This window comes from Brassica rapa, chromosome A09 (genome assembly GCF_000309985.2).
Source record: "Brassica rapa cultivar Chiifu-401-42 chromosome A09, CAAS_Brap_v3.01, whole genome shotgun sequence".
NCBI classification, from domain to species: domain Eukaryota; kingdom Viridiplantae; phylum Streptophyta; class Magnoliopsida; order Brassicales; family Brassicaceae; genus Brassica; species Brassica rapa.
This window is the reverse complement of record NC_024803.2, coordinates 44,660,354-44,677,966: the sequence shown is the minus strand read 5'-3', so window position 1 is coordinate 44,677,966 and position 17,613 is coordinate 44,660,354. Positions and strand designations below refer to the sequence as shown.

Genomic DNA, 17,613 nt, shown 5'->3' with positions numbered 1-17,613 from the left:
GATTTAAACGAAATGATATATCAAACTCGACATAATTTGCAAGAACTGATCTGGTCGTATGGCCGTTCCGGCTGTTATTCAAAATTTCTTCACCATTACAATTAGTGTATTCTGAGCGCATGTTAACTACTAAATATAATTCAAAGCAGAAATAACCTACACTGAATAAAACACCATGCTCTACTGTTTAATGGTACAATTTTTATCATCATTTTACAAACACAACTACATTTCACAAACCAAGCATTAACAAAAATTTCACTGTTAAACTTTTCTCATAGAAAACAAATTCAGTCTAAACCTAAAGCGTAAAAATAGAACCATAGAACCATGAACCTCGATCTTTCATTTTTTAACGTTCTTCAAGCGAGATGATAATCTATTGTTACACATAAATAATCAAGGTATGTTTTCAAAGGTTCATTATTAGCAGGTCTACGACATTTCCTGATGAGAGAATATTTATATCATTTGAGTAATATAGTCTATTGAACTATTAAGTGTCTACTATATTATTATAAGTATCCATTTCAAATCCATACTCGATAGTTAACTATAAACCGCGCAATTAACAAGTTATTTTGGTTGTTCTCTATTCGTAGTCAGTTAACTATAAACCGCGCAAGTAATATACTCGATAGTCTTTTGATTCATTTTGTCAAAAATCGTAAACTTATAAAATAAAACCATTTTTTTACATTCATTTAACCCATTTTAACTTTTAAATTTCAAAAATTATCCACAATAAGTGACTAAGCTGTTTCAATTATTAATATTTTGCAGCCTGATATAAAGATGATCAAGAAACGTATTGAGGATTTGATCAGCAGATATTATTTGGAGAGGGATACTGAAAACCCCAACACTTTCAAATATGTCGCCTAGTCAAAAGAGAGCAAAGAAAAATGTTGTTTAGTTTTCGTCATTAATACATTCTTCGGTTTTTTTTCCTACAATATTTGGATAATACTTTTTCTGATATATAATAATGTGTTTTACTCTTTACCTTAGTCCTTTACAAAAATAATTCAAATCTTGATAATAGCCTTATATAAAATGTGAATGAAACGAATAGATAGAAAGAGTTGCTACAATGGTTGAGTAATTTAGTTCCAGTTCTTGTTAAACTCTTCCTAAAGTTCTCTGATACTACAAGGGATATATATATGAACAACACATGATGATAACTTCAAATCTTTGTCGAGTCTCTCACAAATAAGGTCCTAACACTATACACTTGCGCAGTAAAATAAGTTTATATAGTCTACAATTCCCCAAGCAAAACTCAAAGGTAGCTTTCCTTTCTCTTCTCCGCTCTGAGTATGGCCCTATGATACTTGTACAAAGGTGAGATCATAATTCACAATCATCGGTTTATGGATTCCATTGCAAGCCTCACCGCATGCACCAGCTTCTCCATGTCCTGAAAACTGAAATCAAGAGCCCTTTTGATGCATGTTATGCCGTTACTACTGTATCTGGTGTCGGATGATTTTCCCTTTGCAACTGCAAAGGCGGTCTGTGCTTTTCTTGATGCATCCATTGCAAGGCTTACGTTTTGCGACTGTCCAAGAAACACATCCATTAGCTGCAAGATTACTTACACAAACATCTGATAATGTTTACACACACAACACTGTTTTTTTTATGATGATGGTAATGAATATGATGCTATACTTGAAGATGATTCTAATTCATGTTGCTCAAGTCTCAACCAAGAAACTATCTCAACTAAATAATAAAAAGACTTAGTAGTTTACAGTCTAACTAGATCAGTTAAATGGTTCTGTAAAACTAAATTATATATATCTCAAGGCACCAGATCACAGAAGTAAACTAACTGAACTTACAAAAGTCAAAAGCTGTGAAAGAGAGGAATTGTTTCCTGAAGAGAGAACATGGTTTCCAGTTACTTTAGGGGATGACCTCACAGGGGTGGACAAGGCAACCTTCTCTGCTGCCAATGTCTTGTTTGGGTTTTCACCATCAGAAGCAAAGGAAGGAGATTCACCTGTTTTCAAATCCCCAACAACAAGACGCAAAGTAATTCATCAGCCCCCAAACATTTTTAAAATATTATGTTCTTTATTTTTATTCTAAATACCTGAAGGAATCACTTGCAGAGATGCTTCCAACTCAGATTTATATCTGTTTATGTTCCCATGGGAGGAATAAGTTATCCTTAGATAAGCTACTTCCATACATTTATAAGCCAAAGCAGCAGCCCCCATATCTTTATCTTTCTCATATTCATGTGCACAGAACCTGTTACATCAATTTTATAACAAGAGGATTCGGTTCAATAGAAACTTTTGCACATCTTGACATAATAGAAATATCTATAGGCCACAACGAAGAAACTCAGCGAAAATGAGAGGCCAACACGAACAAGTAGCATCACAGTGAAGTCAGATCTTGCTGAATGCCAAACTTACTTGCAAAGTTTTGCTGTGCTGCCATAGATATGCTTGGATGTGACAATGCTCTTATGTGTAGCATTCTCAGTGCCAGAGGACTCCAAAAGGGACGCACCATGAAGAAACTTAAGCGCCGCCTGAAAGTAAAAACCAATGCTCTCGTGATTATTCCCAGCATTCTGCAAAAAAAGGATAATAATGTCTATGTTAAGCCAAAGGAGAGAGAGAGAACCACTACAACACTTTGCAATAAAATATGCCCAAACCTTAAGACGATCAGCTATGTGTTTCAAGTCTGTAGCCTCTTTGATTGAGTTGGATGCAGCCTGACTCGTAATTTCCTTTTTCAAAGGGCTTGAGCCAACATGATCATCATGTCGCATAACCTTTGTCTTTGTACTATTTGTATTATCTCGCTTATTAATAGGATCTTGATGTTCCCTTGATGAGTCCTCTTTGTTACTCTCCATAGACACTTTTCTAGCAGGTCTTTTCTTGTTTCTGCTTTCTTTTGCCTTTTCTTGTTGAGGTTCACTCTCTGTGCAATAACCTTCTTTGTTGTCCCTCAAACTTTCTGCAGCCTTCTTTGTTGTCCCTGGTTTATCCATAGTGATATAACCTTCACCATCTCTGCATCTTTTTCGCGTATCACCAGCACTAGAGTCAGTATCATTGGGTTTATCCCGCTCTGAGATTCTTTCTGATTTGAGCTCAGGTGGGTCTAAGGCTGAAGGAGCTAGTGAGTCAACTAGTGAACCTTTGGCTTCATGGACCAAAGGTTGATGAGAAGCACTATCTCTACCATTTTCCTGAGTAACTACTCTGTACCTATCACAACTCTCAGGCAACTCTTTTCCTTCACAACTTGAACCCTTAAGCCTCTTTTGCTTTCTAACTTTCTCTCCACTTGGCTCCAATACTGCGGCGTCTCTAATACAATCTCCACTTTCTTTGTTTTCCTTCTGTTTCCTCTTTCTGTCTTCATGAGGGGAAGGCTTATCAGTATCCTTCATAGTTTTGTTGGATCCAGGTTGGTCTAGAGCGGAAAATCTTGATTTTCCAGTCTTTGGTTTCTTACAAAGATCTCTTTCAGGTTCCATTCCGATTACAACAGAATGCTTATTTGTCACTTCTGATCTAACACTCTCCTTAGTGTTGTCCCCATCTTTATTTAAGTCACTCCACTTGATAGGATGCTTCGAATCTGGTTCACACTTCCATGCCTCTTCAACATTTCTAACACCGTTGAAACTCTCCTTCACTGCACTTTCTTCTGAAAGCTTTTCTTCCTTACCTTTAGGAACCAGACTACTTTGTTCTTGTTCTTTTGATTCTCCTGAATCACCAATATCTTCTTGCAATTTATCTGGTAGATTCGTATTAACTACATTTACAGCAGCATCCTTGCCTCTCAAACCATTCCTGCTTGAACTTTTCCGGGACTTCTGTGCTTTAGGAAGTTTTGGCTTCAAAATTTGCTCTTCATTCCATGTCTTACTAACCTTCACCACAGGATCTACATGTTCACCTTCTTCCATGTCTTTTCTTGTGTTAACACTTTCAGTTCCCTCAACACTTTGATCTGGAAACGCTACTACATCATCTTCCAGTTCAGGCTTTGAACCCATCAAAGCTGCATCCAGGTCAGTGTTGTTCATCCCTCTCAATGCACCCTCCACATAAGAATCTGATATCTTATCAATCTCTTTCGCCCTGTGGATAGATGACGGTGATAGACAGGACAGAAGAGGAAGCTTCATAGTCTTGGAAACAAGCTCCTCGCATGACTCTTTATCAACCTCTCTATCAGTATCAGATACAATATGACTTCCATCAAGCCTGTTTGACGGTGGAGGCATATACTTTAACTTTTCCTTCTTCACACACCTTAGTGCATCTTTCATGATGTTTCCTTTCTTTCCCAACTGAATGAGATCATCAGAGAGAGGTGATAACAGCTGGTCTTTATGAAAAGGGAAGGACACCATAGCCTACACAAAGAAATGCATCAAGACTCCAAACTCACATTCATCACTGAGAGAACAAACAAAAATACTCACCATAAGAATTTTAGTGGGCGAATCATGAGTCCCAATCAGTAACCCTTCTTCAACTTCTGATGGTGGCATCATATTGAGGCCTTGTTTACCATCATAGGTTGTAACATTTTTCAGAGAGAGGTCACTTTTTGAACCAACTTTGATACGGAGTTTGAGTGTCTTATGATTAGATGGAGCAGAAGAAGGAGACGTTTTGGTGACAGGTTTTTGTTTGCTATCATTACTTGATTTGACCAAGTTTTTCATCTTGGCCAAGACATCAGAAGAAGCAGGAGGAGCTTTAGAAGTGGAACCAGCTTTTGAAGGTGAATCTGAGCACTTAGATTGACCCACCTATGAAAAAAAATAGGTTGACTCTTAGAAAATATTTTTACATCTGACCTCTAAAAGCTTTGAGTGGGACTCTTACCACTTGGTTTTGAGCTTGTGGTGGACTCTTACAAGCAGGAGATCTTTGATACATAGACAAAAAAGAACCATAGCCACCATACTTTGCACCTATACATATTATATGAGAGAGATTGGTGTTAAAAGATAGATACACCCTGAAAGGTAAGTAGTAACTAGCATAAGAAAGGAACATTTACCCAAATTTTCAGCAGAGACTCCACCTTCAAAATCCTTTTGAAAATGTCCTAACACGTTCTCTAGCTTCTCATCCTTTTCAAATATTAAGTAGTTGAAATAAAAAAAGAGTTAGAGAAAGATCTAAAGAAGGTTGAAGAGGAAGAAGGTGTGTTTTACAATATAAGAGAGAGCAACGTCAGGGTCAACGCAAGAGACATAAGAATGTGTGCTTTCCTCTTCCTCATCTTCTTCCATCTCCATGTCTTCTTCTTCCTCAATTCCTCCACCAAACCCTAACCCTATTTCGTTTCTAGCATCGCTGCTGCTCACCGAAATCATCTAAACAAACAAAAACCTTTTGTTGCTATAATCCGATCAATTCTCAAAAAACTCAGATCGAGATTGGGAAAATAAAAAAATTCTCAACTTAGCTAATGAATAACGTTGGAAGTGAATAGCGAGCTCACCTGAGGAATTTGAAAGCTTGCAAAGATCGAAGCTTTTGGGAAATTCAAATATCCATTTTCTGATTCCTTCTCGTTCTCATTCTCTCTCTCTCGTTGGTAGCTATTTTCTCGAACAAACAAAAAAAAATGAAAAAGGAAAGAGAAAAAAAAACTCAAACTGGATTTTTCGGACAAGCTCGCACAAACAAAGCAATGTTCCACGTGACAATGATGATGTCAGCATCTCAAGTGGTCGGTCAAAATCTCAAAGCTTGTTTGTTCTACATTCCGCACAAGTTGTGTGTTGACAACGTGACAATTTAACTCAGATTTGTATTACTGATCTCCTTTTTTTACATGAAAAAGGACAATCAAAAACAAATCCTTAACCATTTGGATTAATTACATGGAAGAACCACTTGTCCGCAATATGGAAACAAATCTACATACATCAAACAGAACAGAACTTATATATTCATAAGGGATCTGAGTCTGTCCATCATCTATAAGAGTCCTGATCTGATGGGTTTATTGTTGTGTCCACATCATAAATAAAACAGAAAAGTTTCAGCTCTGTGTGATTTTTTCTTTGCTATTGTGACTGAGGAGTTTTCAGCTGGAACGGCCTTGGAACTGGTCTCGAAGCGCCTCATACTTCTTCAGTTCAGTTATGGAGAGTGATGGTGAAAGCTGATCCATCGCCTACAATGTCACAATAAGTAGAGGTTTCTCAAAAACCATATTTTTGTCTGATGCAATGAGATTGGATTATCAACATACTCCAGGTCTTTGAGAGTAGATGAAGAAAAGAAGGTTGTACCTTTATAAAATCTATAAACTCTACTACAACAGAGTCCGGATCGTCTTCTGGAATAGAATCATCCCCTGAATCTGAATTCAACACCTGCATTTTCCATAGAATATCATCAGATTATAACAGTCTTTAAAGTATGTGTTTAACCTTTCTCTTTCTCACCTTTCGCTTAGCTGCCTGAAACCAAGCATCAGCACACAACGCATACATATCAGCTCCCGTGAACGTAGACGGACACTTCTTCGCTACTAAATAAAGCGACACATCTTCGCTCAACTTAAATTTCCGAGTAAGTGCTTTTAATACCCTACAAAAACAAGGATAAGATAATATGTGCAAATGTGTTTTTTTGATTTTGTTTTAAAATTGTGTAAACCTTTCTCTGTAAGACGCATCAGCATTGACTCCAACATAAAGAAGTTTGTCGAATCTTCCAGGTCGCAGAAGAGCTGGATCAATCAAATCAGGTCTGTTGCTCGCTCCTATAATAAACAGATCCTGCGAAGAATCGCTCAGTCCATCAATCTCTGCAAGCATCTGAGAGACCACTCGGTCCATGACTCCTCCTGAATCACCAGAAGCGCCTCGCGCTGGAGCAAGAGAGTCAAGCTCATCAAAGAAGATCACACACGGCCGCGCCGATCTCGCCTTTTCGAAGATATCTCGAACGTTTTTCTCTGACTCGCCAATGTACATGTTGATCAGCTCTGGACCTTTAACGCTGAGGAAGTTTAAGGAACACTCTGTAGCCACAGCTTTTGCCAGTAAAGTCTACAGATTTGGATAAAAGGTATCAGACATATTAACAATAGCTAAAGGTCAGAAGGCAAACACAGCTTTACTCACTTTCCCTGTTCCTGGAGGACCATAGAGAAGCACACCGGAACGTTTACGTAGTCCAGATGAAAATAAATCTTTATGCAGGAGAGGTAACTGAACTGTGTCCAGTATCGAACTCTTCACATCCTCAAGCCCACCAACATCATCCCATTTCACATTCGGAACCTAAAAAATGCAATTAAACCTTTTAAGAATGCAAATAGGTCTCATAAGAGAAAACACTGTGGTAATGTTACCTTAGGAGCACCAAGGGCTGATGCATTTCTCTTCTTTGATCGGTCCAAAGCTTTAGTGAAGTCATCCTTAGCTTTTAATCTCTCACTGCCGTTACCTAATTGACTTGACTGGTCTACATCACCTGATAGAGAATCAATCTTCTCAGTCTCGGACTCTTTACTGATGAATAAGTTGGCACCAGCATCAGCGACTAAAGCACGCAAGTCCCGAGGGAGGAAACCAGAAGTCTGACCAACTAATTCTTTCACAAATTCATCTGAGCTGGTCTACAACAAAAAAAGAAGACAGTATCTATGCATCAAGTTTGAAGTTCTTAAACTATAGCTTGATGGTAGAAGAATAAACTGATTTTTTTCTGGTTTTGATTGGTATATGTGTACTCACATACATTAAGGAGTTGAGAAACATCTTGGAGGGACTGAGACAGCAACTCGGATCTCTGCTCGTCATTTAGAGAACCCATCCGTATCTCATGGCTAAAGCAACGCCTGATTGTTGGAGAGAGACCTTCAGTGCTTTCGGAAGATGCGATTAACAGCACCTGGTGTCCCCTAAACTTCCCACCTTCATCTACAGACTGCATTGGGAGATAATCAGATTAGGTATCATGACAGGACACATTCTTGAAATCAAGAATCTCTTCTTTAAAGGCCAACTGTTTCAAATTTCTGTTTATTAAGGGAAGAGTGACATTAACTGAAACTGTGCAACATGCAATGGAGAACCAAGGAAAGAAATGCAAATCTTACGGAATTGCTATTCGAGTTTTCTTCCATGGAACTGTATTCACCATTAGAAACTGGCTCAGTCAGTTCCCTAATAATCGAAGCAATCTCAGAGGCCACGCCAACTCGATCACCCTGTGAGCCGTCCTGAGATCCCAGATTTTTAAAAACTTCGAAATGGCGGAGCAGTAGTATCGTTGGTGCGTACCTGTGACAATGAAAACAAAGGCATTCGCCACGTTCCAGAAAGAAGATCTTAGTGATTACCAATATTATACGAAGGTATAAACTTTACAATATAAGTGACATTAACATAGTTCAAGTAATGAATATCTGAGAGAAATAGATAAAATAGACTATAATGAATTTACCTTCGTGCCATATTAAAAGTCTGAGCCAAAGCAGTAGATGTTTTCTTTTCGGATGATGCTAACAAACTGTGGCAGCTATATTCAACTACATGCAGGCCCAACCTCTTAGCTACATAGTTGACAACAGTTCTCTTCCCGCACCCTTGAAACAAGCATTATAGACAAGAAAAAAAAGAAGCTATTAGCATATGATTCATTTGTATGTAAAAAAGCATAAAATATACGAATATTGGCTTTCCCTAAATCACCATTACTGTGAACACACAAAACAATCTCTTACTAATCTTTTTCACTTAAGGAAAAGATATTAAATTCAAGAACTTTATTCTAGTGTACCTGGCAGGCCATGGAGTAAAACAGCAACCCTTAGTTTCGATGAGAGTGCTGATGGACAGAGAGGTGGGGAAAGCACCGACGCCAATACATTTACTGTGTCCACCTGCAAAGGCATATTAGCCTTTGAACTAGAAACAAGCAAATCTGGTGGAAGACCACAAGAGACCGTTCCACCAAGTACAAGAGCGGTTTGTGAGTGATGGACTCGAAGAAACCTCTCATCAGAAGGTTCCATCGCAACAACCTTGAAATAGATAAAGTCCTCTTCTTTGGAGCCTAACCCTTGACCACATTGAACACAAATGCTTGAACCACAGTTCCACTCAGTGCAAACTCGAAACACATCGCCTCTTGAGAGTACTCTATCAGTTCCAAAATACTTGTTCAATGCGGAATCTATCAACCCTTGTCTCTCTTCATCTTCAAACGAGGAACTAACTACCAATGACTGAATGGTACCACACTCCGGGATCTTTACAAAAGAAACCCTTAGATGTGACGCATACCCTGGAACTTCGGACACAGGTTCCAAATCCAAACCAATCTTTGACTCACCCGCCACCGACGCCGACTCTTCATCGAATTTAGCAACAAAGTACTTCTCCAAGACCTCGTTCCCTCGATGTACTAGGGACTTCAGGCAAGACATGTGCAAGCTAAGATTAAAAGCTAACATAGGAGACAAGTAAGCAACCTCTTGGTCTAGTAACTGTTGACTCATCGTATCAAAAGTGGGAAAGACAAGCATTGTGTGAAGAGAGTCCGAAACTGGTAAGCTAGTGACAGATGAATCTTCCAGCGTCTTATTGGGAGGATCAAGTACAACAACTTGCGCAACCCGTTGAATGCCTATGTCGATGTTGTTGATAACAACCTTGCAATATAAAAATACTCAAATGTTAACATCAAAACTCACAATAAAGCATCCATTTTTACAATAAAGCACCCATTTTTACAATAAAAGATCCATTTTTTTACACTAAAGACTTACGAAAGAGCCAGAGTTGATGGATAGTCTCTTGAGCAATTGAGTCGAGAGTCCGACCAGTGAAGAGTCATCTAAAGAATCAAACTTTGAATCATTTACTCCGTCTCGTTTCCATCTGAGCACGCCAGCTGGCAACCTAACGCTCCGCCGTATCGAATCGGGTCTTCCCGGAATCTCGTCGGGTCGAAACGAATTCAGGACTGAACGGAGTGTGGCTCTGGTGGATGAGAGCACCAGAGGACTCCGTCTCTCAACCATCGCAACGGAAACTCAAAAAGAAATTGAAAAGCCCTAATTTTCCATTAGAAGCTTGGAGCTCCCGTTGAAGAGATTCGAATACGCGAACCGAGGAGGAAGAAGAGGATCAGATAATGCTCGGAGCCTGACGCGCCGTCACAAAATTTGTTTTTTTTTTGTTTGCATTTGAGTCCAAATCTTTTAACAGCTTTACATTTTCGATGGACTATTATACATTCTGACAGAACCAACCAATCTTAGCCAACAATTAGTACTAAAAAAATCACTGTTTTGTTTGGTAAACTGTTTTTTTTTTAATACCACTATATCTTGTGATAATTTTTTTTTATCACTAATCTATTGGTCAACCTTGCACAATCAAACTCACAAAAAGCTTATCATATATTCATACGTAATGTAACTAATCCAACAATAGATTAATTTTTCATAATTACCATAAAATTATATATTATGTTTCGAGGGGCTCGAGATTAATCGATCAGCCTAACATCATTACATAACACATTAACACAGCCTTAAAGCTAAGTATAAATCTCAATCGGTGTAATCACTAGGAATCACTACAGCTTTTCTAATTCTTTATTTCTTTCATTTTCATAACCAAAGCAAGAAATCATCTAACATTTTTTTGGACCACACATTAAACAATACATATTCAAAAATTAAAGCATGGAGTGAGCTTAAAGCTTGGTCTCGCCAAATAATTCACATGACACAATACATATCCTCTTATAAAATTTATAAATAGAATTTTGCATTACAAAAAAAAAACCACCACTGGATATTATCACATTAGTAGATAAAACACTATGCAATAAAATAATTTAGTGTTAACTTTTTGCTGTTAAAAATCGTTTCAGTATGGTATTGTTTGTAAATAGGTTTTAAATAGTTTATCAATAATTTTTTGAGCAGAGAATGTAAAATGAAAAATTAATTTCGGTTAGTTGAAGGCAACCAAGAGTGGACATAATCATGAAATTATAAGTAATCATTACAATTACCACAGGATCAACAAGAGAAAAATAGATGCCTTAGCCCATAATAATGAGATTGAAATGCATCTCATACATCAAAGAACACTAGTAGCAATTAATGTATATACATGCATTTGTTTTCACTAACTTAATTTCATGTATCATAATAATGACCTCAGCTTTACACGTAATTAACAGATTAATTAACCAAAGATATCAAAACTCTTTTTTTCTGTACCTTTTTGCATCATTAACTACGTACACTCCTTGTAATAACAACCACAAGAGCTCTTCTTCTTCTTCTTCTGTGAAGAGAGAGAGATGGGACTTTCTACAGTAGGAGAAGTGAAGCCAACTTTCACAGGAAAGAGAGGGTTTCGTCTGAACTCAAGCATCAGACATGCCTCTGAATGGTAATATATATAGTATTGTAATTTATGATTACCATTTTAGTTTTGTCTGCATTCACTAGAAACATGTCAGAAAAACGAATAAGAGATTTGTTCTTTCCCATGAAAAATTTAGCTAATAAAGATCCAAATCTTTTTGTATGTGATGTGAATCTCTGTAGCCACAAGTCATTTATTGTCACAATCTCTCACTGTTCATCAAAAACCAATAATTTCTCCATCCTATTTTGTATCTATGTGGAACATATCCGTACAATCACACTTCATTTGGTTCTGTCTTCATTTGAAAAGTTTGATGTTGACATAACCTTTTACATGTCTCAACTGTGAATCTAAAAATGGCCTCAAAACCAAGGAAAACACACACACTATTTTAGATGATAGATTTTACTGTTTCCTTATCCTAGAATCTTAGCGTTGGAGTCATGGAAGACACAAGCAGCTCTTACATGATCATCAAATTCAAGTCCACACAGATCTTTTGCTTCAATAATTCAGAAAATCATTATTGAAAAATCTTCAGAATCTTAATGGGTTTGTTTATGTGTTCTTGCAGGCCAATATCTGAAGTCTCTAGTGATCTTACAGTTCAAGTTGGATCTTCAAGTTTCTGTCTTCATAAGGTAAAAATAAGCAAACACAAAACCTAAAAACAGAGCATCTATACCAAAACAGAGGATCCTCTGTTTCTTGAGTTATATAGTTTTGAACTTTTTTTGCTTGTTGGTTTGGTGTTCTCAGTTTCCTCTTGTTTCTCGGAGTGGAAAGATCAGGAAGCTTCTTACAGATTCCAAAACCTTCAACATATGTCTCTCGAGTGTTCCTGGAGGATCTGAGGCCTTTGAGCTAGCAGCTAAGTTCTGCTATGGAATCAACATTGAGATCAACCTTCTCAACGTAGCTAAGCTTCGTTGTGCATCTCATTACCTAGAGATGGCTGAGGACTTCTCAGAGGACAATCTCGCTATCAAAACAGAACATTACTTCAAAGAAACGGTCCTCCCAAGTATCTCTAACTCCATACTCGTTCTACATCACTGTGAAGCCCTTACACCAGTCTCTGAAGATCTCAACTTGGTGAACCGTTTGGTCATAGCAATCGCCAACAACGCCTGCAAAGAGCAGCTCACCTCGGGTCTATTAAAGCTCGATTATACGTTTTCGGGTGCGAATATGGAGCCAGAGACTCCACTAGACTGGTGGGGGAAGTCGGTAGCTGTTTTGAATCTTGAGTTCTTCCAGAGAGTTGTCTCTGCGGTTAGGTCAAAAGGGTTAAGACAAGACGTGATCAGCAAGATTCTCATCAGTTACACGAATAAGTCACTTCAAGGGCTAATAGTTAGGGATACAAAGCTTGACAAAGAAAGGGTTATCGATTCAGAAGCAAAGAAGAAACAGAGAATGATTGTAGAAACAATCGTTAGGTTACTTCCCACGCAAGGAAGAAAAAGCTCTGTTCCAATAGCGTTTCTTTCAAGTCTTCTCAAAATGGTTATCGCAACATCATCATCCTCTGCTTCTATAAGCTCATGTCGATCAGATTTAGAGCGAAGGATCGGTCTTCAGCTAGACCAAGCCATCCTCGAAGATGTCTTGATTCCGACAAGCCCTAACGGAGTCAACAACACGATGTACGACATTGATTCTATCTTGAGAATCTTCTCTATATTCTTGAATCTAGACGAAGAAGACGATGATGAAGAAGAAGATCGACATCATCGTAACCGGTTTGGTGATGAAACAGAGATGATTTTCGATTTCGACAGTCCTGGATCTCCAAAACAGAGCTCGATCTTGAAAGTATCGAAGCTGATGGATAACTATCTAGCGGAGATAGCTTTGGATACGAATCTAACAACGTCGAAGTTCATAGCTTTAGCTGAGCTCTTGCCAGATCATGCTCGTATCATCAGTGATGGTCTTTATCGAGCCGTTGACATTTACCTCAAAGTAAAAACCTCTTGAACCTTTCTCTCATTTTATAAATTAGCCAGTTCACATATTGTTTTATTTAATGTTTTATAAATGGGTTGAGGCCACTTAAGTCGGTTGTAACTGAAACGATTTTCTTATTAATGCGCCTCACCACGGTTTAAACCGTTCAAAACCGGTTAAAATTAGTTTAATATGTTTTAATTAATCTACATTGGTCTTTTTGTGCACATCTAAATATGTCTAAATATATCAAACCAACCAATAAATGTAATTTAAGTGCACAAGTTTATCTAATTTATTATTTTGTGTATATATAAATTTTATAATTCATCAAAATAATTTTATAATTAAACTTAAAATTAAAACATCTAATTTGTTTACGACTAGGTCCTACTTATAATCGGAGGAATACACCTAGTATCGAAACGTTTAGTTATGTCTAAAGATATTTTGAATATTGGTTTTATTTATTTTTGATAGGTACATCCGAATATAAAGGATTCAGAGCGCTACCGACTTTGTAAGACGATAGATTCACAGAAACTGTCACAAGAAGCTTGTAGCCATGCAGCGCAAAACGAGAGGTTACCAGTGCAAATGGCGGTACAAGTGTTGTACTTTGAGCAGATTAGACTCAGAAACGCAATGAGCAGTAGCATTAGTCCTACTCAGTTTCTATTCAGTGGTAACTGTCATCAGTTTCCCCAACGGGGAGGAAGTGGAGCAGGTAATTTTACTTCATAACCCCTCAGCATTGTATAATGTATAGTCTTTCTATACTCATGTTTCACAAAAACTATCATTTTTTTAATACATTTCCAATGTGATTTTACATATTAAATCTATTTTTCTCTTTTAAATGACCAATAGATTTTTAATTAAATTATTACCATTTAATTAATCGTAAATTAAATAAAAATATTAGTGTATTTTGTATTTTTTTTAATCCGCCTTAAATGTTTCAAAAATGACTTTCTTTGATAAATAGAGGGAGTATATAGTATGATTTAGCCTTTATTCGTCTATGCTAATTCATGGTTGTTTGTTTGGTTGGCTTGGATCACAAGGAAGTGGAGCGATATCACCAAGAGATAACTATGCGTCAGTGAGGAGAGAAAACAGAGAGTTAAAGCTTGAAGTGGCGAGGATGAGGATGAGATTAACGGATCTAGAGAAAGATCACATCTCTATTAGACAAGAACTCGTTAAAACTAATCCAGGGACTAAGCTTTTCAAGTCTTTTGCTAAAAAGATAAGCAAACTCAATTCTCTTTTCAGCTTCGCTAGTCTTAAACCTTCTTTGAAGGGAAAGGCAAGTACTGAGAGCCGTTTCTTGTTTCAGAGAAAAAGACGACACTCGGTTTCTTGATTTAAAAAACAAGAGTCTTCAAACTTCAATATTTTGATTTATTTGCATAGTGAATAATTATTATTTTTTGGTTGGGGAGTTTGATTTGTGATAGTGTGTGTATGTATAGCTATATATAGTGTGTGTTTGTGAAATGTGAGCGATCGTGTTTTGTCCAGTCTTTGCTATTGACTTGTATTTTATTTTTTGAGTTATTCTTGGGTTCACTTCCTAGAGTTCACCGACTAATAGAGATTAATTATTTCATATTTAGTATTTTTTAAAAAAGAAAATAAAATATTATCAATTTTATCATGATTTAAAAATAATAAAGTAAAAATAAATAAAAATAGTACTAGTTACAAAAAAAGAAGTTATTTTTAAAAATATTTTTAACACCATCGTCAAAACATTAAATCTTAAACTCTAAACCCTTGGATAAAGCCTAAACCCTTGGATAAACCTTAAATTCTTGGACAAATTCTAAATCCTAAATCAAAAAGACTAAACATTAAATCTTAAAAATACTAAATCCAAGGGTCTAAGTGTTAAGTGTTTTCAAGATTTAATGTTTATTGTTTTTGATTTAGGGTTTAGGATTTATCCAAGTTTTATGGATTATCCAATGGTTTAAGGTTTAGTATTTTGCTGACGGCGTTAAAAATATATTTTACCCAAAAATAACTATATTTTTTTTGGTCAATGCTATTGACTTGTATCAACTTTTCAATAATGTATTTAGATTCTTTCTTCCAGTTATATGTTTCCAGGTAAGTACTTACTATGCAAAGACGATCTTTTCTTTTTTTTTTTGAAACTTAAAGACGATTTTATTTCTTAACAATTGCTATTGCATTACACAAGCGAATTGAATCGAATTATTTTTCATTTTATGTATTTTTTTAGAAAAAACGACAATAATCTTTTTATTTTAACACTAGATATAGTATGTTTCAAACACTGATCATATTCTATACTAGAAATATATAAGTAAAAACATTACGCGCTTAATTGCGATTAAGGCGCCTCTTAAATCCATATAGCTCCGGCTCTTCTGAGCACCGAACCTAGTTGGTTCCTTACTTGAAGAGACATAAGCTGATTTGCACCACCTATGAGCTGTTGCCCTATGAAGACAGCAGGCACGGTCGGGTTGCATCCAAGCTCGACCAGTGCTCGTTCAATCTCCGATCCATTAGACATCTCATCTAGTTCGTATACCGTTGGATTCGCACCGTAGCCAGATATAAGCGACTTGATCGTATGGCTCATACAACATGAAGTCATGCTGAATATCACCACTGGCTTGTCTTCTAGCAATTTTGATATCTTCTCCATTGATATTATTTGTCTGAAAACGTTTGTGTGCGTGTAAGTGTATTGGTGCAAGTGATGGTGAGTTTGGTTTGATTCTGGTCCAAGGGAAGTCATTAGAGTATATATAGAGGATTTTTGCTTCCGGAATTATACCGGGAGCCCCTTATACTATACATGATTGAAATGACATAACGAGAGAAAAAGGTTGAAGAAAGAACCACAATCAACAAAATATTTTATCTCGTTTTCGATTCTCAAGAAGTTCAAATTAATTAATTATTGGAAGAAAGAATCTAAATACATTGTAAATGGAATTATACTATCAAGACCACGAAAGAGCCATATTTTCGTTTAAGTAGTACAAGCTGTGGAAGATGCTGCCTCTCTACGTTCGGATTATTCGATCGACAAGAAAAGAGAACTGATCAAATATATATACTCTCCAAACAATCGCATAATAGTATATGATTACTTGATACTTAATTATGGACGTTCATGTCATTATGTGCTTATTAGTCTAATGGTTTCAGGCATAAATGATAAGAATGATTCTAATAATGAACATTTAATTTATCAATAGCTATGCCAAAAAAGAAACTGAAAGCATTCAGCCCTAAGACATAGACTATCATTAGATAATACAAACAACAGAGATAGAAGGCGTATATTACCAAGAACATATTCGATATGAAGAAGTGATTAGACATGAACCCGACTTGCTTTTCTTTGTCTCTTAGATTTTCTGAAATGTCTTTCTATTTATACTTTTTTCCAATACTAAAATATTTATGAAATAATATCCAAGGAAATTATGAGTATATGCGGAGAAATGAAAAGGTATTTGAACGCTGTTTAATATTCCACCAAGGCGAGAACAAGATAAGCCACGTATGACGTATCACACACACACATTGAAAGAATTTACACGTTTATTCTTCTTTGAATGCTTTTGCATGCGTGAAAAAAACAAAGTTGTTTTCCGTGTTCATGATCGTATATATATATTTCAAGATCCTTGCGGTATATAATGTAAATTGGCTCCATAGAATTTCGAAGGGCCGCGCTGGTTCTTATGTGAGGGTCACACATAAATGTTAACATAGCCAATCATGTTTTGTTGGGGGTAAATGAGTTTTATCGTTGAAGCTCTATCATATATTCTTAGTATATAAATTTATGCAGAAAACTATAGGATACACTATTATTTTGTGGGAGATTTAATGTAAATTAGCAAGTTATAGATGTTGCTTGAAATATATTGCAGAACAAACATCACACCAAACCGCAGTTTTCTAAAAAAAAATTGATAACAATTTTAATTAGCTTGCTGATCGATATTTATACAAACAATAATCATATTTATACAAAACAATAAGGGCAATTGTCAATAATAGCATCTTTTGAAGTTTATGTCTCAAAAATGACACTAGAAAGAGAAAGTCACAAAAATGACATTCATTAAAGAGTAAAATATCTCGAATACTATTGGTTTAAAATTAAATAACCAAACAAAAATAAATAAAAATAAATAAATAAAAATAAAAAAATGAAAAAAAGAAATTTTTTT

The 17,613-nt window shown here is 36.3% G+C and overlaps 4 protein-coding genes across 5 annotated transcripts; 1 reads left to right on the top strand and 3 right to left on the bottom strand.

Annotated features, from left to right (window-relative positions):
- Positions 1–1,059: 1,059 nt before the first annotated feature.
- LOC108868807 lies at positions 1,060–5,727 on the bottom strand. The gene is made up of 10 exons (XM_018654767.2): positions 5,512–5,727; positions 5,222–5,383; positions 5,065–5,137; positions 4,887–4,975; positions 4,478–4,810; positions 2,684–4,408; positions 2,436–2,596; positions 2,105–2,265; positions 1,851–2,011; positions 1,060–1,564 (listed from the first exon to the last, which is right to left on the bottom strand). The coding sequence occupies exons 2-10, from the start codon at positions 5,381–5,383 to the stop codon at positions 1,367–1,369; spliced, it is 3,063 nt and encodes a 1,020-aa protein (XP_018510283.2). The 5' UTR covers positions 5,512–5,727; the 3' UTR covers positions 1,060–1,366.
- A 129-nt stretch (positions 5,728–5,856) lies between these two features.
- LOC103843715 (peroxisome biogenesis protein 6) lies at positions 5,857–10,335 on the bottom strand. The gene is made up of 11 exons (XM_009120479.3): positions 9,805–10,335; positions 8,814–9,687; positions 8,478–8,619; positions 8,131–8,314; positions 7,770–7,958; positions 7,381–7,647; positions 7,151–7,309; positions 6,681–7,075; positions 6,467–6,611; positions 6,311–6,394; positions 5,857–6,192 (listed from the first exon to the last, which is right to left on the bottom strand). The coding sequence occupies exons 1-11, from the start codon at positions 10,057–10,059 to the stop codon at positions 6,103–6,105; spliced, it is 2,784 nt and encodes a 927-aa protein (XP_009118727.1). The 5' UTR covers positions 10,060–10,335; the 3' UTR covers positions 5,857–6,102.
- A 541-nt stretch (positions 10,336–10,876) lies between these two features.
- LOC103843714 (BTB/POZ domain-containing protein At1g03010-like) lies at positions 10,877–14,965 on the top strand. Of its 2 annotated transcripts, none has more exons than XM_009120475.3 (5): positions 10,877–11,449; positions 12,003–12,069; positions 12,188–13,396; positions 13,862–14,108; positions 14,449–14,965. In XM_009120475.3, the coding sequence occupies exons 1-5, from the start codon at positions 11,358–11,360 to the stop codon at positions 14,748–14,750; spliced, it is 1,917 nt and encodes a 638-aa protein (XP_009118723.2). In that variant the 5' UTR covers positions 10,877–11,357; the 3' UTR covers positions 14,751–14,965. The 2 variants fall into 2 exon arrangements, with proteins under 2 accessions (XP_009118723.2, XP_009118724.2); XM_009120476.3 differs by lacking the exon at positions 10,877–11,449 and adding an exon at positions 11,481–11,912.
- A 312-nt stretch (positions 14,966–15,277) lies between these two features.
- LOC103843713 (monothiol glutaredoxin-S1) lies at positions 15,278–17,606 on the bottom strand. Its single transcript, XM_033279075.1, has one exon. The coding sequence runs from the start codon at positions 16,158–16,160 to the stop codon at positions 15,759–15,761; it is 402 nt and encodes a 133-aa protein (XP_033134966.1). The 5' UTR covers positions 16,161–17,606; the 3' UTR covers positions 15,278–15,758.
- Between the last annotated feature and the right edge of the window lie 7 nt (positions 17,607–17,613).

Excerpts from the sequence above, each read along its gene's own strand:
- LOC108868807 (XM_018654767.2), bottom strand. The coding sequence starts at position 5,383 with ATGATTTCGGTGAGCAGCAGCGATGCTAGAAACGAAATAGGGTTAGGG. Across the intron at positions 5,138-5,221 it reads ACGTTGCTCTCTCTTATATT|GATGAGAAGCTAGAGAACGT; the intron begins GTAAAACACACC and ends ATATTTGAAAAG. Across the intron at positions 2,012-2,104 it reads TCTGCAAGTGATTCCTTCAG|GTGAATCTCCTTCCTTTGCT; the intron begins GTATTTAGAATA and ends ATTTGAAAACAG.
- LOC103843713 (XM_033279075.1), bottom strand. The coding sequence starts at position 16,160 with ATGACTTCCCTTGGACCAGAATCAAACCAAACTCACCATCACTTGCAC.
- LOC103843714 (XM_009120475.3), top strand. The coding sequence starts at position 11,358 with ATGGGACTTTCTACAGTAGGAGAAGTGAAGCCAACTTTCACAGGAAAG. Across the intron at positions 11,450-12,002 it reads ATCAGACATGCCTCTGAATG|GCCAATATCTGAAGTCTCTA; the intron begins GTAATATATATA and ends GTGTTCTTGCAG. Across the intron at positions 13,397-13,861 it reads CCGTTGACATTTACCTCAAA|GTACATCCGAATATAAAGGA; the intron begins GTAAAAACCTCT and ends TATTTTTGATAG.
- LOC103843715 (XM_009120479.3), bottom strand. The coding sequence starts at position 10,059 with ATGGTTGAGAGACGGAGTCCTCTGGTGCTCTCATCCACCAGAGCCACA. Across the intron at positions 8,620-8,813 it reads TTTACTCCATGGCCTGCCAG|GGTGCGGGAAGAGAACTGTT; the intron begins GTACACTAGAAT and ends GCTTGTTTCAAG. Across the intron at positions 6,193-6,310 it reads AGTTTATAGATTTTATAAAG|GCGATGGATCAGCTTTCACC; the intron begins GTACAACCTTCT and ends GTGACATTGTAG.